The 27,432-nt window shown below is 37.5% G+C and overlaps 3 protein-coding genes, 1 non-coding gene and 1 pseudogene across 5 annotated transcripts; 3 read left to right on the top strand and 2 right to left on the bottom strand.

Annotated features, from left to right (window-relative positions):
* Positions 1–657: 657 nt before the first annotated feature.
* LOC125590889 lies at positions 658–764 on the bottom strand. The gene has a single exon (XR_007326891.1). It is a non-coding gene; the product is annotated as a small nucleolar RNA R71 (small nucleolar RNA).
* Positions 765–6,025: 5,261 nt separating this feature from the next.
* On the top strand, positions 6,026–8,398 carry LOC125589976. Its single transcript, XM_048762729.1, has 2 exons — positions 6,026–6,202; positions 6,582–8,398. Exon 2 carries the CDS (start codon positions 6,585–6,587, stop codon positions 8,070–8,072), a length of 1,488 nt encoding a protein of 495 aa, XP_048618686.1. The 5' UTR covers positions 6,026–6,202; positions 6,582–6,584; the 3' UTR covers positions 8,073–8,398.
* A 2,307-nt stretch (positions 8,399–10,705) lies between these two features.
* Positions 10,706–12,410, top strand: LOC111213538 (annotated as a pseudogene).
* A 352-nt stretch (positions 12,411–12,762) lies between these two features.
* On the bottom strand, positions 12,763–14,908 carry LOC111213536 (endoplasmic reticulum-Golgi intermediate compartment protein 3-like). The gene is made up of 10 exons (XM_048764106.1): positions 14,898–14,908; positions 14,596–14,662; positions 14,385–14,465; positions 14,107–14,199; positions 13,844–14,023; positions 13,693–13,760; positions 13,560–13,611; positions 13,420–13,473; positions 13,203–13,295; positions 12,763–13,128 (listed from the first exon to the last, which is right to left on the bottom strand). Exons 1-10 carry the CDS (start codon positions 14,906–14,908, stop codon positions 12,970–12,972), a joined length of 858 nt encoding a protein of 285 aa, XP_048620063.1. The 3' UTR covers positions 12,763–12,969.
* Positions 14,909–17,831: 2,923 nt separating this feature from the next.
* LOC111213537 (F-box protein At2g39490) lies at positions 17,832–21,979 on the top strand. Of its 2 annotated transcripts, none has more exons than XM_022715322.2 (3): positions 17,832–19,634; positions 20,059–20,217; positions 20,353–21,979. In XM_022715322.2, exons 1-3 carry the CDS (start codon positions 18,828–18,830, stop codon positions 20,488–20,490), a joined length of 1,104 nt encoding a protein of 367 aa, XP_022571043.1. In that variant the 5' UTR covers positions 17,832–18,827; the 3' UTR covers positions 20,491–21,979. The 2 variants fall into 2 exon arrangements, with proteins under 2 accessions (XP_022571043.1, XP_022571042.1); XM_022715321.2 differs by having other exon boundaries at positions 17,836–19,634; positions 20,296–21,975.
* The last annotated feature ends 5,453 nt before the right edge of the window (positions 21,980–27,432 follow it).

Below are 27,432 nucleotides of genomic sequence, written 5' to 3'. Positions count from 1 at the left end.
TCTCTTTCTGTTTGTGTTTTCAGGTGAATGAGCGGATTTCATACTAGAAGCAAAGGATCATCGAATTTAATACCTTTGGAGTTAGAGCTCGGCCGCCTAGAGAGACAAGTGAAAAAGAAAAGACTTGAGTCCGCTGAAGAGGTTGAAATGGCTGAACACCAAGAAGACCAATTTCAGGACAACCCGCAAAATCCAATTCCTGTAAATGAACGAGAAGGCAACAATGCTGGTGATAATCAGCAGGCTGGTGTAGCTGCAAGACAACAGGCTGGAGACTATGGCATGCCTAGGATGACGCTTGCACATTATGATACACCAGATGCATTCTATGCCGATCGTTCTGGGATTCGCCCACCTCCCATTGAGAGAAGAGACTTTGAGATCAAGACTGGTCTCATTAATTTGGTGGAGAAAAATCCGTTTCATGGAAACCCGTCTGAGGACCCGATGTATCACTTGGAGCATTTTGAGCGAGTCTGTGACACCAGCAGACATAATGGAGTTCCTCAAGGCGCTTTGAAATGCAGGTTGTTCCCGTTTTCCTTAGCTGATAAAGCTATCAGATGGTTAAAGTCCATCCCTCCAGGATCTCTTACTACATGGGAAGAGACAAGAGCTGCTTTTCTACAGCATTTCTTCACCAAGTCAAGGTCCACATATCTGAGAAGCAGAATTGGAAGCTTTCAGCAACTTGATTCAGAAAGCTTTCATGAGGCTTGGGAGCGTTTCAAGGAGTACACACAGGACTGCCCTCACCATGGCTACACTGATGTGAGTTTGCTGAACATTTTCTATAATGGAGTTCATGAAGAGAGTCAAGATGCCATGGACACAGCAAGTAATGGTGATTTCATGACCAAGACTGTTGAAGAAGCTTACACCTTGTTGAACAACCTGTCATCCAGCAAAGCAAACCGCAAGTCAAGGTTTGATACCAGCCAGAAGGGTGTTGGTTATGAATCCAAGAAGATAGATGAGTTGAATGCCAAGATTGAGATGCTTCTCAAGAGAGATCAGAAATCTGTGAAATTTGTGGAGGAGCAAGGCTATCGTTCCTCACAAGAAGCTGTTGGTGATGATTCAAGTGATATGCAGGCTGATGTGAACTACATTGGTGGTCAAGGAAACTACAACAGAGGCTACAATCAGAACCTTGGGTGGAATCAAAATCAGCAAAATAATCTGTCTTACCGGAGCAACAATGTGGAGAATCCACAACATCAGTCCTACCCTCAGGCAGGAAACAGGCAGAACCAGAATCAGAACCAGAGTGTGTTCAACCAAGGATTTCAGAACAGAAATCAATATCAGGGGAACAACTCGGGCAACTCAGGATTTCAGCAAAGGCAGCAGTACAACAACTATCAGAATCAAGGAAATGCCTCTTCGTCACAGCCTTCTCAGGATAACGAAATTAAGAAGATGCTGCAAATGGTGCTAGAAGGTCAGAAGAATAGCACTGCAGAGATAAACACCAAGGTGGATAACATGTATGGAGAGCTTAATGGGAAGTTTGAAGCTTTGAACACCCATTTGAAAGTTTTGGAAAAGCAAGTTGCTCAAACCGCCTCCAGCAGCAGAACAGCACCTGGATTTCTACCAGGGAAGTCAGAGACGAATCCCAAGGAGTTTGTGAATGCTATAACACTTAGGAGTGGAAAAACGATTGAGGAATCGAAAGAGAAAGAGATCGACCGATCTCAAGAACAGATCGACCGATCCAAGGGGAAGGAGATCGACCGATCCGGTCCATCTGGATCGACCGATCCCGTGTCGACAAAGCCAAATTCCTCTGAACCTGAAGAGGTGTATGTGGCGCCTCCTGCTTATGTTCCTAAGGCTCCATACCCATCCAGACCAAGGCAGAAGATCAAAGAACGTGAGTACGAGAAGCTAAAGAACCTTGTTGGGGAGTTACATGTGAGATTGCCATTCGTTGAAGCGGTGAAGATGGTACCTTCTCTTAAAAGGTACATGAAGGAGATTCTTACCGATAAGATGAGCCTAGAGCGGGGTGTGTTGATGCTCAATGAGGAGTGTAGCGCAGTTCTACAAAATGTCATGCCTAAAAAGCGTGAAGATCCCGGAGCATTTGTTCTACCATGCCGCATTGGATCACTTACTTTTGAGAAGAGTCTCTGCGATCTGGGTTCAGGAGTGAGCCTAATGCCTTTCTCTGTCTCTGAGAGGCTAGGCATGACGAACTACAAACCTACAAGGATCTCCTTGGTCCTTGCTGACCGATCAGTGCGAAGACCAGTCGGTGTACTAGAGAACATCCCTGTTGGTGTTGGAAAGGGATACGTGCTTACCGATTTTGTAGTTCTGGAGCTGGAAGAGGAACCTAAAGATCCTCTCATTTTGGGCAGACCGTTTTTAGCTACTGCTGGAGCCATGATTGATGTACAGAATGGGCATATAGACTTACGTCTAGGAGACATGGCGATGAGATACAATGTGGAGAAGGTGCTGAAAAATCCGACTATTGATGGACAGACTTTCTGGGTTGATACATTGACTGAACTGGTGGAGGAAATGGATGAAGAGTTGCACACTGATGATCCTCTACAAGTCGCATTGACCCAAAGGGAGAGTGAGTTCGGGTTCATGAACCAAGAAGTGGTTGGATTTTCTGAGATTTTGGATTCAGCCTCACCGATTGAGAAGCATGTCGCCTATGTCAGCCTTGAAGACTCAGGCACCGATAAAACCGTCAAACCGTCATCCTCCCAACCAGATTGGAGTGAGGAGAATGCTCCAAAGGTGGAACTTAAAGCCCTCCCAGCTGGGCTGAGGTATGCATTCTTGGGACCGAATTCCACATATCCTGTTATTATTTGTGCTAACCTGAATAATGTGGAGACCGCTTTGCTTCTTTCAAAATTGCGAAAGTATAGAAAAGCATTGGGGTACTCTTTGGATGATATTACAGGTATTTCTCCAGATCTTTGCATGCACAAGATTCACTTGGAGGATGAGTCAAAGACGTCCATAGAGCACCAGCGAAGACTGAATCCCAAACTGATGGAAGTTGTGAAAAAGGAGATTCTAAAGCTGTTGAGTGCAGGGGTGATCTACCCAATTTCAGACAGCACTTGGGTGAGCCCGGTTCATGTGGTTCCTAAGAAGGGTGGCATCACTGTCATCACAAATGAGAAGGCTGAGCTGATTCCTACCAGAACAGTCACAGGGCATAGGATGTGCATTGACTACAGGAAGCTAAACTCAGCCACAAGGAAGGACCACTTCCCACTTCCTTTCATTGACCAGATGCTGGAAAGACTAGCCAACCACCCCTACTACTGTTTTCTCGATGGCTACTCCGGGTTCTTTCAGATACCCATTCATCCAGACGACCAAGAGAAGACAACATTCACCTGTCCATACGGTACTTTTGCCTACAGGAGAATGCCCTTCGGATTGTGCAATGCTCCTGCCACTTTCCAGAGATGCATGATGTCGATCTTTACTGATCTTATTGAGGACATTATGGAGGTTTTTATGGACGATTTCTCAGTCTACGGTTCTTCATTTAGCGACTGCCTTGCTAATCTGTGCAAGGTGCTGGAAAGATGTGAGGAGAAGAACTTGGTGTTAAATTGGGAGAAGTGTCATTTCATGGTGAAAGATGGCATTGTTTTGGGTCACAGGATATCAGAGCAGGGTATCGAGGTTGACAAAGCAAAGATTGAAGTTATGACCAGCCTACAGCCTCCCAGGACAGTGAGGGATATTCGGAGTTTTCTGGGACATGCCGGTTTCTACAGGAGGTTTATCAAAGACTTCTCTATGATAGCGAGGCCACTCACCCGTCTGCTGTGCAAAGAAGCGAAGTTTGTTTTTGATGCTGACTGCCTCGCTGCGTTTCAGATTCTCAAGAAGTCTCTAGTCAGTGCTCCCATTGTGCAGCCACCAGATTGGGACTTGCCATTTGAAATAATGTGTGACGCAAGTGATTACGCGATTGGAGCTGTTTTGGGGCAGAGAAAAGACAAGAAACTCCATGTGATCTATTATGCCAGCCGAACGCTTGATGATGCTCAAATCAAGTATGCTACCACTGAGAAGGAGTTGCTGGCAGTAGTTTATGCTTTCGAGAAGTTCAGGTCCTATTTGGTGGGCTCGAAAGTAATTGTGCACACAGATCATGCAGCCTTGAAGTACCTGATGACGAAAAAAGATGCTAAACCGAGACTCTTAAGGTGGATCTTACTCCTACAGGAGTTTGATATTGAGATCAGAGACAAGAGAGGAGCAGAAAATGGAGTGGCAGATCATCTTTCCCGAATGAGAGTGGAAGCTGAAACACCACTGGATGATACATTACCCGAGGAGAATGTCTATGTGATCACCTTGCTGGAGGATGAGTATTTGGATCAGGCTGATTGCTGTGCCATGAGACAAATTCAGGATGATCTCCCATGGTTTGCAGACTTTGCAAACTACCTATGTGCTGGAATTGAACCACCGAACCTGAAGGGATATGAGAGGAAGAAGTTCATGAGAGATGTGAACCACTATTACTGGGATGATCCCTTCCTCTACAAGAGATGCTCAGATGGTTTATTCAGGAGATGCGTTCTGGAGAATGAGATGCAAGGGATTCTTTTCCACTGCCACAGTTCAGAATACGCAGGCCATTTTGCAACATTCAAGACGGTTTCTAAGGTCCTGCAGGCTGGTTACTGGTGGCCTACACTTTTCAGAGACGCCCATGAGTTTGTCTCAAAGTGTGATGCATGTCAGCGGAAGGGTAACATCAGTAAGAGAAATGAGATGCCCCAAAATTTCATCCTTGAAGTTGAAGTTTTTGATGTATGGGGAATTGATTTTATGGGCCCTTTCCCATCTTCTTATGGAAATGAGTACATCTTGGTTGCGGTTGATTATGTCTCCAAGTGGGTGGAAGCAGTAGCCAGCAAGACAAATGACTCTAGTGTTGTCAAGAAAATGTTCAAGACAGTCATTTTTCCAAGATTCGGGATCCCGAGAGTGGTTATTAGTGATGGAGGCTCTCACTTCATCAACAAGACGTTCGATAAACTGCTGAAGAAACATGGAGTAAAGCATAAGGTAGCTACACCTTATCATCCTCAGACAAGTGGGCAGGTTGAAATATCGAACCGAGAAATCAAGGGAATTTTGGAGAAGGCTGTAGGCAAAACAAGGAAAGACTGGGCTGTGAAGCTTGATGACGCCTTATGGGCGTATAGAACCGCCTACAAGACTCCCTTGGGCACCACTCCTTTTAATCTGGTCTATGGAAAGTCTTGTCACCTACCTGTGGAATTGGAGTACAGTGGTTTTTGGGCAACGAAGTTGATGAACTTCGACATTAAAACCGCAGCAGAAAGGAGGATGGTTCAGTTGAACGAGCTGGACGAGATTCGGTTGAACGCCTATGAGAACACCAAAATCTACAAGGAAAGAACTAAGGCATGGCATGACAGAAAGATAATCCCGAGAGACTTCGCTGCTGGAGACAAAGTCCTTCTGTTCAACTCTAGACTCAAGCTATTTCCTGGAAAGCTTAAGTCTCGTTGGTCCGGACCTTTCACCATCACAGAGGTTAGACCTTATGGAGCTGTTGTCTTGGAAGACAATGGGAGGAAATTCACCGTCAATGGGCAGAGGCTAAAACCTTACTTCACAGATGCAAAACCCGAAGAAGGAACCAACATTCCTTTAACGGAACCCGATCTCGCCTAAGGACAACAAAATAGTCAGGCTCGCGACTTTAAACAAGCGCTGACTGGGAGGCAACCCACATGGTTTGATTTTCTTTCTCTTTTGTGATTATATTTTCTTGTGTGAATTGATTTTTGGTTGTGTTTTTAGATGATTTTTAGGCATGTATCACGATCAGGCATAGATCGATCGATCCAGTACACTAAGAGCCGTCGATCCAAGTCAAAGATCGGTCGATCCATACGTATTAGATCGGTCGATCCAAGGTAAGGCATGTCCGGTTTGATTTCACTCAATTTAAACCGGAAAACACCCATACAAACATCCACTCGCGAAAATCAGATCAAAACACTCATAATTTCATCTTCCTCTCCTCTCAAACTCTCTCAAACCTCTAAAGAACATGCAAATCGATTTTCATCATATCTCAACCGATTTTTGTAATTCTTGGTGCTAAACTCATTAGTTTTTCAAGCTCTATCCATTTCTACCATCAGTTTTCATCAAGACACAGGTATGACTCTCTAATTTTAGAATCAAAAATCGCCCTAGGGTTGAATTTAGGGGAATCTCCGAATTCTAAATGGAATAGCATCTACGATGGTTTATTTGTGATGATTATACTCATGGGTTACCTAGATTGCCAATTTGTAGGATGAATTGCGATTTTGCCCCAAAAAAAAAAAAAAAAAAAAAAAAAAAAAAAAAAAAAAAAATTAATTTTCTAGTTTAATTGAAAAACGAAAATTGGAATGGAGTGTGATGTGTTATTTGAGTTTAGAGAAGAGATGTGTGCTAAATTTTTACATGTTTAGGAGGTTGATCAGAAATGATTATATAAGAGTGTTTTTCTATATGTCTCTTACTTGGGTTTTGATGAATTAATTTTGCAGATAATGCCTAAGAGACAGAAGAAGCAGAGTGAGCGTGGGGATTCCTCGGTACAGACTGCTAGGCTCAGCACAAAGGACAGGTTCCGAAAGACGGATAGGTCTCATCCTGCGAATCGAGAGATAACCCAGCAGTGGGATATACATGATGATGATTTCTATGAGCAGATGAGGGGAGTGGAAATATGTCCGTCGCGCTTCGCTCACAGAGACACTACAGATGCATTGGGGATAACCGAGGATATTGAAGCCTTGTTCGCGAAGATTGGCCTGGGATACATCTTCGATCTTCACTGTGATTGCTATGCTGATTTGACCAGGCAGTTCCTCGCATCAGCCCGCCTCTACCATCCTGACGAGGACAACCCAGTTGCTGATAAGGCGATGTTCTCCTTCGTTGTGAACAGGCAGTTCTACTCCATGACCATCTTTCAGCTGTGCGACGTCTTTGGGTTCGAGAAAGGACGTCAATCTTGTGTTCCTGACTTCCCGGAACACAATGATTTCTGGACATTCATCGCTTCAGGAAACTTCATCTCTCGAGAGGCCAAGCAAGCGAGAATGCGTAGCCCTGTTCTGCGATATGCGGTGAGAGTGATCAGCAGTGTCATCTATGGGAAGACGGAACCCGCTGCAGTGACAAAAGATGAGCTAGCTCTTCTGTTCATCGGGGCTGGGCACCTATGGCCTCAAGGCGCGGACATTACCTATGTTAGCGGGAAGGACATAAACATAGGAGCTGTGATCGCGGAGAAGCTTGCGTACTTCAAAGTTTCAGATACGAAGAGATGTGGGTTTGGAGCGGTTATCACACAGATCTTAAGGCATTGTGGAGTGTTTCTTCCACCTGTTGACAGAGTGGTGGATAAGAAGGGGATGTATCAGAACTTTTTCGACATGAGAGCACTCATTAGCAGCCACTACCTCACCGGCCCTTGGCGAGGAAGCATCGACAAGTCCGCCCCTCATATCTACCAGTTCCAGAACCAACAAGGGAGAGAGCAATTTGTCAAGCTACCCGATACCGCCATCACCGAGCTGACTGATCCAGGTGCTATCATATTTCTACCACCGCCTGCATCTCTCTGCACCAGACCCGCGACACTGAAGAAGAAAGGAGTCGCATCATCATCGACACACCAGCAGACACCACATGATGATATAGAGGAGGAACCTGAAGATGAGGAAAGTCTTTTCCCCACGGATTTCACTCCGTATATGCTGCCACCAGCACCTCCCGCTACTGCATCCGCTGCTGAGATCAACGCTTGGTCGATCAAGAGCCATCAAACCAACAACTCCATACTGCTGAAGATGTGGAAGGGAATCTGCAACATTAAGAAGGGATGCGCATCACAGCCAGCTGTTTCTGGAGATAGCGATGACGACTCAGGCGCTCACGACACCGCTGCTGGACCTGAGGCAGCGGAGGACTCTGATGATGATGGAGCCTTGGAGAGGCGCTCCAAGAGGCGTACTGACCGCAACGCCTGATCGGTAATCTCTCTTGGAATTATTTTCACACCGAGACGGTGTGAAGTAAGTCTGGGGGAGGATGCTACTTATGTACCATATTGCTTTTATTTCTTTTATTTTCTTAGTTTATCGGATTTTTCTCAGACCCTGTGATGATTATTAGACTATTTCCTTGTGTGTTGTGTATTACATTTCATATTGACCATTTTTCAGGACTGTTAGCGCAGACAAACCGAGGAACTACTTGACCAAGCAACCTCTCCTTAAATCTTTTATCAAGTCTCGGTGAATTGTAATCGACTCAAATATTTTTGACCATTAATGAATTTAATTTCTTTTGACCAGGAATCAACATCAGGAAACGGTACACCATATACACATTCAGGATTTTCTTTACCACATTTTACCACTCTTTAATAATCCTGAATGGCCAGACTCATCAATAGTTTGGTACCACACCTACACCGTACCCTTTTATTTCATCTCCATGCATTCTTACACACTGATTATATGTGCATACATGTGCAAAAACAATGGAGAGATTAGGGTAGACATGGTTCATCCGACTGCTTAGGTAGGATCGGAACATTTAGGTGGTTAGACACGGACCTGTGTGTCTAGAGGTGTAAATGGAAAAATTGGGTGTTGTAAGTGTGTGATTGCATCGCAGTGTATATATTCGATTTCGGTTTGTATATGTTGTCTTCAAAAAAAAAAAAAAAAAAAAAAAAAAAAAAAAAAAAGAATATGATTCGATCGATTACCACAAAACATTTGCAAGTAATCGGTCCAAAAAAAAAAAAAAAAGAGTTCATGTTTATATCTCATTCAGTATATTTGATTTAGACATTTTATTTTTATTTTATGTACTAGAGATGATGCTTTGTTTAAATTTGGGGTTAGAGTTTGAGATTTGTTGGGTTTTGATCATTTGAGACTTGAGCAGTTCGAAAACATGGTTATCAATATACTCGGTCTCTCCAGCGATTTTGCATAATGTTTTGCATTTTTTTTGTTATCGCTGATACCCACAAACACTTGAGCCTCACCTAATTAAACACTAAAACAGCCTCCCATACACCGAGCCCGTTATACCTGATGGAGATATCTTTGGTGGAAAGGTCACGCCCTTTTTAATGAATGTAAAGAGTTGATTACTTGAAACTGAGACTTGCAGGTCTGAAATATGGGAAGGTTTGCGAGGTCTTGGTAGGGATTTGGAATGAAAGCCTTGACAGTCTCTGATTCAAGTGGTTAGCGAAATCACAAGGTAAGGTCTACTGAGGGTTAGTGAGCTGAGCTCCCAAATTTTAATCCTCTTTACTTGAGGACAAGCAAAGATTCAAGTCTGGGGGAGTTGATATTCCGTGTTTTTAACGGTTTTAAACTCGTTTTGGAGCAATTAAATGGTCGGTTTTAATTAATGTTTTGGTCTATTTGATGCGTTTTGGTGTTCTTAAGTGTAATATGCAGGTTACTAGATAGCTTGAAAGAAAAGAACGCATTCGGGATTTATTCAGAAGCAAGATAGACCGAACGATGGACCGAATGAAGTAATGATCGCACAGGACGTGGGATCGACCGATCCGTTCAATGTGGATCGACCGATCTCAGACTTTCATGCACTAGATCGACCGATCCGGTCTATGTGGATCGACCGATCTCAGGCTCTACGGGCTCCACACGCACAAACGAGCTTTTCACTCCTTTTTACCCACTCCCCTCAATAATTCAGAAAAGAACTCGACCTTTGAGACCCAGAAAAGACCATAGGCGACCAAGGAGGAGATTTACAAGTTCTAGAGAGAAGATTTGAGTGTTTTGTATTTGTTTTGGTGTGATTTGTGAAGATTTGTAAAGGAGTTCATCTCAAAACCATTTGGAGAAGATCTTCTGAACCTTTACTCTGTTTTAATACAATCTTATCATGTTTTCTTCATCAAAATCGTTTTGTTCTTGCTTAGTTATGTGTGAGTAGTCATCTAGTTGGGTTTAGGGGTTCTCATAGGGGATTTCTTGATGTTTTGATCCATAAAACGTGTGTAGACTAAGGGATTACGTTTTGGTTTTTCATCTAATGGATTTCTTACTGCTTGAACTGAATTGATCACTTAGTTCATGATTTCAGATTGTTTGATGCACCGAAAGTGATTGTTTGAACTTCCGAAAATACTTTAGATGAGCAAAGTGTCCTTAACCCTCGGAAGTTGATGTTATTGCGCTTTGTGAACATATTGAACCTGTTCTTAATGCTTGTTTAGAATTTGAAACCCAGCGGAAGTTAGTGTGGAGATTTCTATAACATAGAGAATTAGCGCTACGGAAGTAGGTTAATTCTAATATCGTGTTTGAGTTCTAGACGGTTCTTAATATATCCCTGTGTCTTCCATTAATTGTATCTTGATTAAAAAGAAATCCCTGAGAATTCCCAATGCCCAACGTTTGTTTTAAAATAGTTTTCAAATCGTTTAAATCATCTTTTTACATGCTTGTTTATGCTTTGTGACACTAGAGAAAATTAAATAAAAACCATCAAAAATATATTTTGATTCGCTGTAGCTATTAACTTGTCTGCAACTCTACGTGTGATCATCGGTCCCTGTGGATTCGATCCCGTATTACTACTGCGTACTTTACTGTGCACTTGCAGTTAGATAATCGGGTTAAAACTCGAGACATCAACTATCAACACAATTGAATAGTCATGAAGCTGAATCGTCAACATTATCATTATTTAAGCATTACCCGTATTCATGCGTTTGCACTGGGAAGTCATAAATCTCAAGTAGTACTCTCAAAACTGTACTGTTGTCTCAACGACAATGGAACAACAACAATGGTATGTTTCGTTTCTCTGTTTCTTTTTTTTTTTGTCTGAATGCCTTTCTATGTTCAACCCTAATTTCGTTAGAGACCTAAAACTGATATATTTTATTTTGGTTTTTGATAGCTTAGGAAATGAAAACGAGGACAGGATCAGTGAGTTACCTGAAGTTTTGCTTGTGCATATATTGTCTTCACTTCGAACAAAAGAGCTCATAGCCACGAGTGTTTTGTCTAAACGGTGGAGATATCTTTGGAAGATGGTGCCAAATCTCAACTTTGATTGTACAACGTCCATGGTGTCTTCAGAGGATGTTTACAGGTCGCTGATTTTATATAAAGCTCCATTTCTGGAAAGTCTGTCTTTGAACATTGAAGATACGGTCCTGTTGATATTGGAATATTGGTTGGAATTGGTTTTTCGCACCATGTGCGTAAATTAGCGTTGTATCACCTCCGTGAGGATCTAGAGGAGGCATTCAGGTTTCCTAGTGTATTGTGTAGCTATAACAATACACTCCATACACTGAAGCTCATGTATGACGTTCATTTAGAGTTTCCTTCTCGGGTCTGTTTAAATGCACTTAGAGAGCTGTATCTTTACGACGTAATATAATATTCATAGATGAAGCATCTGTTTCCAACCTTTTCTCTGGCTGCCCTAGGCTTCAAGATTTGTATGTGACACGAATTATGAACTACGATGTCGTGACCTACACTATTGCGGTGCCTTCATTACAGAGGCTAACCATAGAAGAGGATTATTGTGGCGGTGGCTCACATGAAGGAGGCTATGTGATTAATACACCATCTTTGAAATACTTAAACATGGATTGCATCATTTCTGGTGACTTCTGTCTGATGGAGAATGCGCCAGAGCTGGTGGAAGCAAAGATCGTTGACGTTCCTCATGTGAAGAATGAGAACATTCTTGCATCTCTAACTTCAGCCAAGTGTCTCCTTAGATTTACCCTTTACGGTAAAAAAAAATTAATTTAATTTTTATCTGCCACATTGTTTAACAATGTTTTTTATCCGTCCACAGATCAAGTATCCTATCTTTTATCAGCTGGTATCTTTGGAGCTACATGTAAATGAACTAAATGTGGGGAATCTTTGGTTAATGCTCGATAGCTCTCCTAAATTGCAAAAACTCAAGCTCATCAGCGTAAGCAATTGCAACAAGTTATTTCATATATTCTGATGATCTAATAATATCATATTAATTGTGTTGTTGTCAGTTATTTTGTGATTATTTTCCGGTGGAATGGGAATGGAATCAGACGAAACGTGTACCAGAATGTTTGTTGTTCCATCTTGAGACATTCATGTGGACAGAATACGAATGGGAACGAGAAGATGAGAAACAAGTGGGCCACATACATCCTCCAGAACGCTGGACGGTTGAAGAAAGCAACTTTTCTTGCTGGAAGAGTTGGAAAAGAGCGTCAACCTCATGTCACCTTGTGTTGGAATGATTACTTCAACGTTATGTTTTGGCAAATGTGCAATGTAAAATTCTTAACTTTTTAGCTGCCAAGTTTAATGGCAGAGCTTGATGATATTTGAATTTTTTTTTTCTCAAGGTATGTATTTCAATCGAGTTTCTAAAGATGCACACTCAATATGATACCAGTAAAAGCGTAGATTCATAATCAAGCCTCTTTTATTTTGACTATATGAACTAAAATATCAAACTAAGTGAAAGGCAACGAATGCGGTATCATATTTTAACTATGAACTAAAATATCAAGCTTTATGTATGTGTTTTTGAACATTATGTATTTTGTTTAAACTGTTGAAAACAAAAGTTTAAGATTTTTGTGTATTAAATGAATATCAAACTCAAGTAGAACAACACATCATCAAATTACCCTTTTTTAACTTTGCCTGAAGAAAAGAAAAATAATTTATAAGGTAAAGTAAAACTTTCTCAGTTCCTTTCAAAGTCAACCAAAGATAGAATTGTTTGCCAGACTCATCATCAAACCTAATGTCTAACTGTAAAACCCCCGTTGAAGGTTAACCAGTCTCTGAACAAGAAAGTGAGAAGAATATATATATATATAAAATAATAATAAGACAAACAAACTCAGTTGAATTTACCAATCTCCATTTTCTTCTTAATTGCTCTTTGTCCATGGTATATGAACGAATCAACTATTCCTGATACGGTGAAGATACCTCCTACTATAGCACAAACATTTGTTAGGAAGTGCAAGAACTCCACATGCTGCTCCTCAAATATCACCTAAATCAAACAAACAACAATCAAAGTTAGAATGTCTTTAGGATTAACACAAGAAACCAAACTCCAAAACGGACCTTAATCGGCGTAAGATCATAGTAGAAGAAAACACCAGGCGGAGATTGCATTCGACCTGCTTCCATTTTTTGGAAATGTTCTGTCACAGAGAACTTTACCCCACCCCCCCCCCCCCCCCCCCAAAAAAAAAAAAAAAACCAAACTTGTAACATTTTTACCAAAAAAGTTGAAAAAGGCTAAAAATGTTTAAACGGAGATTTGGAGATGTAGCTTCACCTGGTTTGACTGAATGGTATGCCCATGAACATCTGTGTAAATGCTTGGTACCACCTACAACACCAGTCCCATTTCTTTTTCATTATACTCAATATTTTCTATAGTATGCAGAAGCTAAACTCGATAGAGATGGGTCAAACCTTGACGAAATATTGATACACGCCATTTTGTTTCTCCTGATTCCACTGCACACTGAGAGAACCAAGAGAATGTTTCAGAGGATAAGACGATAAAAGGAGTGTGTAATGGGTTGGGAGAGAGAGAAGTTTATACCCATCTAGAGGGTTCACTACACCGGGGAAAAAGTCTCCAAAGGCCAGCCTGTTAACCTTGTGGCTAATCTGTGTAGAGATACAACGGAGTCAAACCAAACATGAGCTATATATATAAGAGAAGCTGAAACAAGAAGGGAGCTTCTCTTTACATTGTAGTTGCCTTGCTGGAAGAATATAAGATCACCAAATTGAAAACCGGATTGATGAAAGCTTTGTCCTGGAACGAAATGAAAATTCCCAGCGACTTTATTAACTTCCAAGAAACCGTGAACGTTACAGCCTTCACCTTCTTCGTCTTTCAACTTTTGCACATATCCTTCTCTTTTGCACTGAGAATATTATACAACTAGATGTGAAGACCACAAACTAAGTAACAAGATCAACATAACATTGTTGTTTATGTAGCGTATACCTGGTCGATAGATTCAGGGTCAGAGAGGGCCCAACCTTTCTTTCGATAAGCTTCACGAACTTCATCACATGAATTACAACAAGTATCATCCGTCTATAAATAATGACAACCACAACATCTAAAGAGGATCAAAACATTTCACCACCACAAGAAACTAAGAGTAAAATATAAATGAATCAAAACTAATTGAAGATTTTTTTTAAGTGCAATTGAAAGTCTGAGATCAAATGTAGCTATGTAGGAGCATATTATTACTCTACTGAATTAAAGATGTTTACCGCTTCAGCACCAAAGCAGGAACCACAATATGTTTCATTGTGCTCCAACCTTCCACCATGTTTCTGTAAAGGTTTCTCAATCTGGTGATAGACAAATTACAACAAAGAATCAGAGCTTTAACATTTTCAGTTTCTTAAGACTTCTCGCAATGAAATAAAAAAAAGAGCACCTGAAAATGAAAAAAAGGACAAGAGTCTTTGGAAAATCAACCTTAGTATGACCAATTCCATCTTGTTTGGACTCGATGACATCTTGAGAAGCTACGGTAGTGGATCGTCTCCAGAATTGTCATTTTCTTGGAGTATTTTGTCGGTGAGTAGTCCAAGAGACGAAACTGAAACACTGTTACGGGATTACGTGTGTCTTGGGGTACCGCCAAGGCCAATCCCGCTTTCGGCCTAGTCCCTTTTTAACCAGTCCTGCAAAGCCCACTTTTTTATGGACCTAAGAAAATACCGGCCCAAACCCGCTCCGCATGAGTCTTTTTCGAGCCAAGCTTGCGGTACACATACTCAATTGCCATCTCTATACGTAATGCTGATCAAATACTAGCATGAACTGGTTGTCAAATTTGCCTAAAAAGAATTTAGAAAACTTCAGCACCACTTGAATAATACTATTTGTGATTTCTATTAGAGAAATACACTACTAGGATAGCAATAAAAAAGTTTTTGTCACAAATATAGACTCTTAAGGATCAAAATGACCAAAATATTTCATTAAATAAGTATATATACACGTATACCTTTAGGGTTAACTAATCCAAACTTTAGGTTTTACAGTTAAAGAGCGGAGATTTGGGATTAAATTTTAAAATTTTATAAAATAAAAAATAAATATTAAAAATTTGAGAAAAAAAATTTGAATTTTTTTTTCAAAAGTATGTCGAATTACAAAAAAAAATTCAAAAAAGTTCGGATTTATAACTATAAAAAAATATTTATTTATTATTTATTTGTATTTATATATTTAGGGTATTAAGATTTTTTTACCTATTAAATGAAACATTTTTGTCATTTTCTTCCCTAGGATTTATTTTTGCGATAAAAACTTGAAAATGGTATATATTTAGGAGAATTGCCTTTTTTATTATATAGTTAAAGATTTGTAACTTATAATTCAAGAAATTTCACTTTAGGATTATCTATAAAAGACATGCAACATTACTCGTCCTTTCGTGTAGTATGTACATCATTTTGATAGTTACCCTACCCTTTAATTCTCCAGCCAATATTTGATGGAATGAGAAGTAGCCATGAGCTAAATCATAACATATTCTTGAAATGGAACAACAGCATTCTTGAAATAAATAAATAAACAATGTTCTTTGTGTACCAAGTTTTGTGATTTAGGCTCTTATTTTTTATATTTAGATGAAATCTAGAAAAACGAGAACGTTCCTGATACTAAAAGGTTCAACAGAATACTCTCAGTTGTTGGTCCAATATCTATAAAACCGATTGATAAGCTCAATAAAATCGAGATATCTAAAGTGTTTCACTGCGACTTGGTGTTATGCGCGACCAAAGACAAGACGAGGCTATTGGTTTGGAACCCGTATCTAGGGCAAACCAAGTGGATCGAGCCCAAAAGGTCTTACCACAGATAAGAGAAGCTTGCAGCCTTATATCAGTCCGAGTATATAAATGTGATGGAGATATGGGTTACGACTAAGATTGAGCCACATACGGTGTCGTGGAGCAAGCTGTACTTCTTAGCAGTTAATAATATGATCCCTCTCATTGGTGGAAGTTTCTTCATTGACGAGGAAAAGAAACTCGCAGTGGTTTTCGCTTTAGACATACTTGGTCGCTAAAAGAACTTGCATCATTGAAGAGGATGTGTATTTTAAACAAGTGGATCTCGAAGAATTTGTGAATTCTGATGACGAAGATCCCTACTGTTTCCCAGTGTGCTCTTAGGTGCCAAGTTTAGTGAAAATCAACCAATCCCTAGTACTATCGGGAAAAAGGAAAGAACGATAAGTTCATTTTTATAAGTGTCGTGTTTGTTTCCGCATATCATCTCCTCTTTGTTTTCTTTTGCCTTTTGTCATCTTCTTTGAACAAGACTTAGTCAACTACTTATATTTATTTTGTTTCTATGTTCATTTATTACTCGATCGTATTGAAGTCTTGGCCAAGAACTTATTGATAACAAAACAAGCATGCTTTTGCACAACCTGTTCTTAGCGATTTTATGTATGGCATCACATGTTGCAGCCAAATCTGGATTTACCTTTTGAGATTTCAACCGAACATGACAAGAGCAACTGAAAGTATCCTTGTTATGCATAATACACCCAGGAAATCTGGATAATCCTAGAGTGCAGTTACTTGAAACTTGAATCATGTATATGTATATATTATTATCCTGATTTGATTAGGATGTACAAGTATCTATAGATGCAACATTACTCTTCCTTTGATGTAGTATGTACATCATTTTGCTAGTTACCCTACCCTTTAATTGTCCAGCCAATGTTTGATGGAATGAGAGGTAGCCATGAGCTAACTCATAACATGTTTTTGAAATTGGAGCGACTCCATTCCTGAAATCGAAAAACAATAGTCTCTGTGTAAGTTAACAAAAAAATAAAGTTATTTGTGTACCATATTTTGGTATTTACGCTCTTATTATTTTATGGTTTAGATGGTCGATCGAAAGGTTTCGTGACAAACAAACAAAAAAGATGTTCGAAATAGTTCTCTCCTTTGAACGATGTCTCGCGGATTACTATTATTTTATTAAACCAAGATTATGGGTTTTTCAGGCTTTACTTGTATGTTGGGTAATCACTGATCAACTATATTGGAGCATAGTTCACGTTCAAACCCTCAAGCAGATTAAGAAGATTTAAGACACAACATAGATAAAAGATGTTATTTTCAAAAAAAAAAATAGATAAAAGATGTCTAACTGAAATATATAAATTCATCAAGTAAATGTGATTATCATTATAGTTGTCTTTTTAACTCATTATAATTGCTTTACGCTTTGAAAAAATTTGCTTTACATTTAAATTAATGTTATCCTTATGAATATTCGACTCGGTGAACTTGCTGATTGATTTTTATAAAATATCACCATCACTTCGGTATAATATAGGAACGATCGTACCATCAAAACCATGCATGGAACATACCTCCTCAATACAGATTTGCAAATATTGGAAGGACATTTCGCTTAGGTTGAACTAAATTAACCAAAGCAGCCGGCTTCATTTCTTTGATTTATTATACACTAATGCTAATGAAGCCGAATTCTAGTTTCTTGTTATAAAAGGAGATAAGTACAAAATGTTAGCTAAAATAAAAACGTTATCGGTTCCAAAAATAAATAGCGGAACAAGTATTATTACCATTGATAATAACATAAAAGAGACTGTGATAAAGTTAAAAACGCCAAAATGTGCAAACTATTACTATATGGTAAACATAAATCAAATTCAAATGTTAGGTGGTGACTTCTTACCTGTGTGGACATGGTAAACATAAATCGAATTCAAAATGTTAGGTGGCGAGACTTTTTACTTGTGTGGACATACCATAGACTGTAGAAAAGAAACATCTTGATGATAAATTAATTTTGTGTCAAAATATGTAATGTAGTTTAGAACAAGGTCGAGATATATCTGATATTTATTTGTTAAATTAGTGGATAATGCTCACTGCAAGCTTAAAGCATACATTAAGATTTGAATTTTAGCGGATTATCAATCATAAATTATTATTTTTTAACATCTAATCATAAGAAAAATATATTTTTTTTGACAACAATCATAAGAAAATATTAATCGGCCAAAAATTGTATAGATATCATATCACACGTCAGGGTGGTGCATCGGTGCGTGTTTTCAACATTATTCATTAGCTCAATGGGTAAGATACAGAAGTATAAAAAGTCAACAAAGCCCAATATTGAAATGAAGACCAAATCGATGAAAGACAGTATACTTGTAACATGAAACTAAATAGCTGTCCCCCACCGAGTGAAACCAGGCCAAGTGCCACTTAAATAGGCTCGCAACCATGAATGTACAAAATTATTTTTCTGTTACTCGTAAACAAGACACATGTTTAAATACGTATAATGAGGACATCTTAGGATGTACAAAGTTAAAATAAAAGTTAAATAAACACTACCTACAAAGTGAAACTAGCTACCACACTGACCCGATTTTGAATTACTTTCTGACTAGTACCAAAAGTGAACGGATCATATACTATTCACCATGAAAATTATTCGGGTCGAATCTCAAACTGGGCAAATAATAATAGTAATTTAGTTCCAAAAAAATCAATGAAGTGTCTCTAACAACAAAAGGAGCATGATAAAAAAAACCAGAAGAATCAATGTTTTCTTTTTATATAAACCAAAAAACGTACGCACCGTAAAGTACTTTCTTCAAAACCATTCAAATCATTCACAACACAATCACCATGGACGAACACGAACAAGACAACCTCTCGAGCTTACCACTAGAGCTCCTCCTCTACATCATCAGCTTCCTCCCTTTCGAGTCCACGAGACTAATCCCTTTCGTCTCCACACGGTGTAGGTCCGTTTGGAGCCAAGCCTTAGTCGTCGCTCACATCCACAACGGCTCCATCGAGGAGATCTCTCACGCGTTATCTAGCTTCATCCACAACTTCAACGAAGACGATCCGTCTAAAAACACTAGAAAAATGGAGTTACACTTCGACAAGTCAACCTTCGTGTCAACTATTCTCGGACCTCATAACGTCATGCATATGAACTTCTTCTCTAACGGTTCTAAGAATGAAGAGAGCTATTGCTGGCGAATTGAGATCAAAGATCAGATCCCGAGACGTGTCGAGCCAAGCGGTTTCATGGTGAAGACGCTTTGTTTAGACTCGGTGGATTCGTTAACCCACGAGGTGGTTTCCTCCATGGTGTTGGATTGTTCTTGGCTTGAGAACCTCAAGATTTGTGGTTGCAAGGGTTTGACTTCTCTCACTATTGATTCACCAACTAAGCTTGTTCACTTGTCTATCTCGGATTGTCCGAAGATGAGATATCTCAATATTAGAACACCGAAGCTTAAAACTCTTCATTACCAAGGATTTCTACCTTCGATCAAGATCCATGAACATTTTAACTTGACCAATGCGATTTTCAACGTAAGACAAGGCCCAAGCTACTACAACAATGCTTTAGACATCGGTCCTCTCTTGCTGATCATCAAGAACTCTCAATCTCTTACACTTTGCAGATGGATATTCGAGGTAACAAAGACAATCTCTATATCTTTTATTTTACAATAAAAAACAAACTCTCTATTGTTTTTAAAGATATATATATATATATTGGAGGTTTCACACATATTAGTTTTTGATTCTATATACATCATTGTCTATAATTGGCTATTTCTCGTAATTTTAAAATAATTAAAATTCAATAAATATAAATATATTTTTTAAGTTTGCAATTTATATTTATTTCTTCATAAAAATACATATAAAACTTAAAACATATATATTTTGAAATAATATTTTCTAAAACGTGTGTATCATTTTAAAAAAGAAAAATATTAATCATGCACTTCTGTTATTGAGTTTGTGAAAGAAAAAAGGATTTTACCACATATAATTAATTTTCCGATATTAGGACATGCTTTTGAGAGTTGTATATTACTATTTTTGTTTATAGGAACTAATCAAACCGTCCATATCCTCTTCTTGGACATCATTTCAATTCTACAAGTTACATGAATTGCGGTGGATTGATAACTCGATGAAACAAGAAAACATCAATTCCCTGATCTCTTTTCTCAAGCTTTGCCCTTCAATCGAGCGCATCTTCATTACTGTAAGTGTCAAGCACCTAAAATATTCGTTAGTTTAGACCTTTTGAGTTTATATTCTAATAACTTCTATTATTTTGAAGATCGATTTGAATACTTATAGTTCAAAAGAAGACATTATTGTTGATGCTGAACATGAGAGCAAGCATGCAAGAACACTAAAGAACTTAAAACTTCTCAAGTTGGAAGGATCAAAGAGAGAAGACGATAAGAATCAACTGATATTGGCTATGCAGGAGATGGTCAATATCGATCAGCCTCTCCTTATACTGTCTTAACTCCCGATTAGCTAGGAACGCGAGGGACAAAAGATTTTATGTCTAAAGATACACGCATGAACATGCTTTAATTAGGTCGCTGCCACACGTGGGTTTATGTTTCTTGCGTTACAAGAAACCCTCTTCAAAACAAAAATCAAACTTGGCTGTTTTGTCAGGATTCACTGATTAATGATGTTCACCAGTACCTATAATTATAATGTGTACTATGATAATGACTTCCAAAATCACCAACACTGATTGCGCATGTGTATGTACGTGTATGTGTATGATGTAATAGGAGTGTGTTAATTGATATTCATACACTTGCAACTTTAGCATATAATGGCCAAAATATTTAGTTTAGGTGATATATCGTTTTCAGTCCATGCGCGTGGAATTCTTTTCTTGACCTTTTCAATAAAGGCATGTGTGAAAAGTTCATTTGTCAACCAAAGGAAAGCGTGCATTGCATCATCAAGTTTGATCGCTGGACTTTTGGACTTGGCAACACAAGCAATTTTAATGAAAAAAAATAGTAAGAGGAACTATTTTTTTCAACTTTGGTCAGCACAAGTTAGGCGAAGAAGGTGTTCGAGATGTAGATGATGGATCTGTAGTCGATGGGTGTGGTGGTTTCGTGTTACGGATGAGATCTCGAGTTTTATCGATGGACACTCTCCGTTGACAGAAGCCAAGGAGATGAAGATTTGAGTCGTAATCTGTTACCGGTGTGGACCGGTGAAACACGGTTCAGTTCTCCGGCGTTGTTCTTTCGGCGGTGGTGATGTGGGGCCTGTGTAACGCGTGTTTGTTCCTCGTTGTTTGAGGTGTCAACACGTGGCCCATCTTTACTGTTATTTGGACGCGTGTGTCGGTATGGTTTTTTGGGTTGGGCTGTTAAGTTGTGTTGGGCCCTGGGGTATGTGTTTGTACTGGCTTTTGCTCTTTGGGCTTCGGCCTTTTATTATAATAAAAATAGATGGAAAAAAAAAGATCGGAAAGGGTTGCAAAATAAAATTTAGGTTATAACAAATTCAAGTTTCCTTAGCATTTATTATATATCTTTCAACGAATGGTATCATGACAAAGAACGAATATGTTAATACTTACGTGGACAAAACGGTCAAGCTAGTTCGTTAGAATCAGAGTGGGACCGTGACGTACAGAAAGCTCTTGAAATAGAACTGTTTTTACTCATTGCGCGCTTAAGGTGTATCATTTTGTTTATTGAAACTGAAGATTTTTACTGGCTGAGGTTTGTTTTTGTTGTTGCTGTGAGTGATTTAGGTGGAGAATGTGTAATGTTTCTTATAAATGAAATATGCAAGTTTGATTGAAATTTATCTCTTTTTTTTTTTTTTTGCTAAAAATGTAAATATCATTGCAATGAATAAAGGTTTGGTTGCAATTGTGATTGAACCAGAATTTGCTTATAAAATCATTCTGCTTTTAAGGGCCGCAAAAAAAATAAAAAACCTCTGAGAACTAAGATTAAGATCAAAGCAATCCGATGAAGGTAAGCCATGAACTTAATAAGTGAACTAGGACAAGAGACAACATATGACTTCCCAAACATACCACTTCTCGATCACCGAACCAAGAGAATAGCTGTAGGCCGTTCAGACGAACACTCACCGGAAGGTGGCTCCAAGCGGCTTCAACGGAGGCGCTTGGCAATGGAGGCGGTTGGCAACGGCTCCGGGGCACCACAGGAGGAGGACGCCGATCAAACTAGCCTTCAGCTAACACGGGAGAGAGTGGAAGTGTAAACCCGACGGTCCATCGCTGAAGATGAAGAGCAAGCTCCAGTCAAACGTAGGCGGTACAAACAAGCTCCTCAAACCGGCCACGCGACCACAATATGCGGCAAGAACCATCAAGGGAAGACACAAACGCTTCAACCGGAGATATGCAATAAGGGAACATGAAGTACATATAGAGTTGACTGAGAACTCCACAACAACAGGCGGGCAAAGAGGGGATCGAAAACTCCACATTCAGGCAAGGACACCTTCGGAGAGGGTCGTCCTCAAAACCCAACCTTTAGACATCAACCAGGGAGAAGGGAAGCTACAACGATCGCCGAAATAAGCCATGGGGTTGGCTCTCGACCTATAGAAAGAGGTTCTCTGTGGCAAGCCTCGAGACCACATGTCACTCAGATCTGAGCTGAGAAGAGAAGCTCTAAACAAACCTTGAAACGAGCTGAGGAAGAAGGCGATTGGAGCGAGACGGAGAGGCTAGGACAGCGTTGGCAGCTACGCGACGCACAATCCCGGCGAGACTCGGGTCTCAAATCTGACCCAGATCCGAGCAAAATCGGAGTATCCAAGTCAAATCAAGGCCCCAGAGAGACCCACAACTCGTCGCTTCTCGCCGGAGCTCCATAGAAGCCAAGGACTCCTGCGGATTCTGTTAGATCTCGAAGAAAAATCCAGAGCATCCGAACAAGGAGAAGAGAAAAGGCAGGGACCGCAAAGGTTAGAGGCTGGAACGAGAACTCGAAATCGTTGTCCCACGGTGACCGGAGACGGAACGTTACCAGCCACCGCGAGAAGTAGGGGAATCCGGCGGCGGTTCTAGGGTTTTTGACGGTGGGGAGGAGAGACTCTCGAGAGAATAATTTTCTCTCTCTCTCTCTTGAATTCCATAAAGCCTTTCATCTCTCTTAGTATATCAAATCAGAATTTCACTCAACTCACAATGCCAAAACATCGTTGGAGTTCTAGAAAATATGTAACATATCCATTGTTATCTACAAGCAGTTTTCGTAACCATAGAGAGAAATATAGATAGGAGTAACATAAGATGTTTCTTGTTTTAATCAAATCTGAAGGATCTTCAAAAAATCAGCCGCAACTTCAAGCTGTTTCTTCACTTTCCTCTACCTCCTCTTGTTTACTCCAACTATGAGTGTGTAGTATCAGTCTGCAATATCAAAATCAATCAAACTTTTTTTTATGTCTCACTTTCCCTCATTCCTTATATACTAATCGCAAGTCGCCTGGCGAATCAAAACTATACATGTGGCAATCATTTTGCCAAAAAAAAATTGATTTTTTTCTTTCATCTCCTTTTTATCTACGGCCAACATATGTCTCAACCAACTTCTTTATTTTTCTCAAAATAATTTAGGGATAAAACTTCTTCAGATCCTAAATCTCACTTGAACGTAAAAAAAATTTAACGTAAAATTTTCAGAGGATCCTAAATTAATGCAACACTAGAATTATTTACGTTAGTTTATATATTTGATATATTTTCTTCATCTCCTAAATGCAACACTAATTTTGTTTTCTTCTTTTTGGTATTTCTCACACGATAACATCAAATGATTTCTCACACAATAACAAATGCTAAAATTTCAATTTAATTTAGGAACAATGACTAAGAAAACCTTATGCTTTTTAGATAATATACAATATTATCCAGAGTGGATATGATCGTAAGTCCGATGGGACTGGCCTGCTTTTACTAAAGAAATTTGATATTTTTCAGAATCTGTAGGATAACTTCGAGAGCGTGACCTGCATCATATTTTAAGGAACGAGAAATGTCGAACGGACTAACTATAAAAAGAGGCCATGACTATAAGCTTTATTTTCTCTCATATATATCAGACACGATCAGATAGAAAGTGCTCATCAGAAAACCAACTCCTCTGACTTGGTTTAACCAAATGGATAGCTGACAAAAAAGAGAGAGATAATATACAATAATTAATTCGTAAAGTGAATGTCAATTGTATAATTTAGATATGTTGTGATATATATATATAGTATATATATATATATATATACATATTATTTTCTTTATAAATTTTCATATCATCTATTTTCATGTTATATTTAAAAAGAAAGTATACTTCTTAGAACACTTGATTTTATTAATGTTACGTTAGAACGACAAAATCATTGTGAAGATCCATTAGATATAAACCTTGGAACAAAATAATGAAATATAAAAAAGTTGTTGTCTTGAATTGGTTGTTTCACTAGCTTGTCTGCCACTCTGTTTCCTGCTCTGCTAATCCATTGAAACTCCAAGTGATCAAAACAATCTTTCCACCATTGTATCTCATGTTTCCATTTATATTTTATAGGCATCAAAGTGGAGTAGTGTTCAATTCAGAATCTCTATGGCCTCCTGACAATCTGATTCTATAGACACTCTATTATATCCTCTACTCCACGCATGTTGTATTGCCATTAGGTTGGCTTGCATTTTACTCTCCAAAGCATTATTTACTATCTTTCCAATCGCTTGGACTCCACCATGGTAGAAACCTTGATAATAACATACGACCCAGCCTGCTCTTCTTCTCACTGCATCCTTTATATATTAAAAGAGAAACACTGTAATAAATGTATTCACACTATAATAGACACATGGCAGTTTCACAATGATTTGATAATAAGTATGCTAACGTGTTCACACTATATTCATAAATGTGTTCACACTACGTATTTTGCTTTTTTTAATATAAAACTCACATACATGGTTCCAATAAAACTCTGGATTTTTCGGTTCAAATAAAAATAGATAACGAATCAAAAGCCAAACAATATATATATATATTATTTTTATTGTTTACGGATAAAGTTTGAGCAAAATATTCATAAATTATGATTCGATTCGTTATCCGTTTTGATTTGAACCAAAAAATCTGGATATCCGTAACTCTACGAAATAAATCAAATACTAAAATACAATATCCAAAAAAAAAGCAAATCACAAATACCAATATTTTTAGGAACAAATATCTAATTCGATCTGTTATATGCATATATATAAATATGTAAACAATTATATATATATATATATGTTATATATATTATACTTTATATCAATTTTACAATATTTTTATGAATTAAATTTATTATATTAAGTACTAGAATTTAAAATTTTAGATAATGTTTTATTTTTGTAATAAAATGTTATTATTAAAAAAATTAATAATTTTAAAAATTTTATTTTATTTACGAATCAAATCGGATATTCTTTAAAATTCTAAAACATTTCGGATATCCGAGTCACCGAATATCTAGGTGGCTAAAGATCGAATCGACACGAATGCTTCCAAATACCCAGATATTCGATCTGTGTCCACCCCTATTTTCGGATACAATTTTATTTTCTTTATATGTAAAAATGACTAATGTCAAGGCCTTTTTATTTTAAATTTTAATTTTATTTTTCATGTATTATTTTGAACAAAAATGTTATTTAATATTAATTAACAATATCTTTATATATTTGTCAACTATTTTTATATACTTTTTACATACACATATATGTGCACCTTGATGTGAGCACCTTGTAACTAAGTATTCACCACAACTGAAGTATCTAATTTTTTTGAAAGTTGAAATATTTTTTCTTAATGCTTCTTTCGCTACCGACCAAATTGTAGTGAAATGATTTGTCTTAATAATTTTTTTTTCTTTTTCTTAAACTATTATCTGTTTAGAAACTATAAAATGAAACTATTGGTTCGATATGACGACTATCTAAAATTCATAACATGAAAATAAACAAATAATATTAATTTTTGGTTTTTACCGGAAAAAAATCAAACATTTAACTGAATAAACTAAAATGAATATTAATTTAAAATAATAGTTATATTTTAGAAGATTAAAAACTAAAAAAAAAAAACTTAAAACTGAACCAATATCCAGATTAAACAGATTTAATGTCTTTTTATTTAAAATAACGAAAATAAAAATCACATTTCGCGCAATGCGCGGATTATTACCTAATTACCGGTGAAACTGTCATCAACATTATATTTTATCCATCGCTCCGGAGGTTTCTTCCAATGTGTAACAGTAGGCCTTCCACTGTTATTAATGCCTCGTTCTATGTAATCATCCTGTTGATTAGCATTCTCATACCATTCTTTCGCATCTAGCCGGCTCTGTTGGTAGCAATGTATTTCATGGAATGTTTTTATTTTGGAAGATAAGAGCATCTCCTACTGCATTTTTTGTTTTTATATGGAGTATTGTCTTTTTTATTTGTTCATGACGACATTTTTAACTCCATTTTGTAGTTTTTTTTTGCAGTGGATTGGAGATGTTCTAAACACGTTTCTGCTTTTCCAGAATCTCTTAATAATCCACATTGGGTGATTTTAGGGAATTTCCTACTACAACACCAATTTGGTGCTGAAATTACACTAAATTTGGTGTTAAACTTTATTTTCCATCTCCAAGCATTACACTAAATTCTACACCAAAACAATATTTTGTATTATTAACTTTTTAATTTTGATAATTTAATACATTAATTATTTATTTTATTAGTTATATTTATCAAATATGAGTTTATATTTATTTAATAAAATTCAGTAATTTTATCTTTTTGTTTATTTATATATGTTATTTTTCTTTTAGTTAATTTTTATACTTTATTTATTTTATTTAAAATTAGATGAAATTAAATTTTTATACATTTAAAATGAAAATTATTTTTATTTTGTTACAATTTGATGTAACTGATAGCTCATTTAATTATATTATTAATTAAAAATATAAATACAATATTATTTTAATATTTTAGTAATATGAAAATAAAATTAAATACAATATATTATGATATATTCATTTTAACTATAAGTTAAAACTAATTAATAAAACTAATCGATTTATAACTAAATAAAAAGTAATAAAATATATTATTTTAATATTTGGTGTGATGAATAGTATTATTCCAAATCTAGTGTAACATTATTAACTCTACATAAAATTTGGTGTAACACTATTCATCAAATCAAATCTTTAAAATGCATATTTTATTATGTTTCATTTAATAATATATTTTAGTTACTATCAAATTTGTAATTAAAATAAATATATTGTATTATTTGTATTTTAATTTATTTTAACATAATTAAAAACTTAATTTTTTTATTTTTACTTTTATTTACAAAATAAATCACTAAATGACTATTATCAT

Source organism: Brassica napus, chromosome C7, assembly GCF_020379485.1.
Source record: "Brassica napus cultivar Da-Ae chromosome C7, Da-Ae, whole genome shotgun sequence".
NCBI classification, from domain to species: Eukaryota; Viridiplantae; Streptophyta; class Magnoliopsida; order Brassicales; family Brassicaceae; genus Brassica; species Brassica napus.
This window is presented reverse-complemented; position numbering and strand designations above follow the sequence as displayed.

Excerpts from the sequence above, each read along its gene's own strand:
- LOC125589976 (XM_048762729.1), top strand. The coding sequence starts at position 6,585 with ATGCCTAAGAGACAGAAGAAGCAGAGTGAGCGTGGGGATTCCTCGGTA.
- LOC111213536 (XM_048764106.1), bottom strand. Across the intron at positions 13,612-13,692 it reads GTAGTGAACCCTCTAGATGG|TGTGCAGTGGAATCAGGAGA; the intron begins GTATAAACTTCT and ends TGGTTCTCTCAG. Across the intron at positions 13,129-13,202 it reads ATGATCTTACGCCGATTAAG|GTGATATTTGAGGAGCAGCA; the intron begins GTCCGTTTTGGA and ends TGTTTGATTTAG.
- LOC111213537 (XM_022715321.2), top strand. The coding sequence starts at position 18,828 with ATGGACGAACACGAACAAGACAACCTCTCGAGCTTACCACTAGAGCTC. Across the intron at positions 19,635-20,058 it reads TTTGCAGATGGATATTCGAG|GAACTAATCAAACCGTCCAT; the intron begins GTAACAAAGACA and ends TTTTGTTTATAG. Across the intron at positions 20,218-20,295 it reads TCGAGCGCATCTTCATTACT|ATCGATTTGAATACTTATAG; the intron begins GTAAGTGTCAAG and ends ATTATTTTGAAG.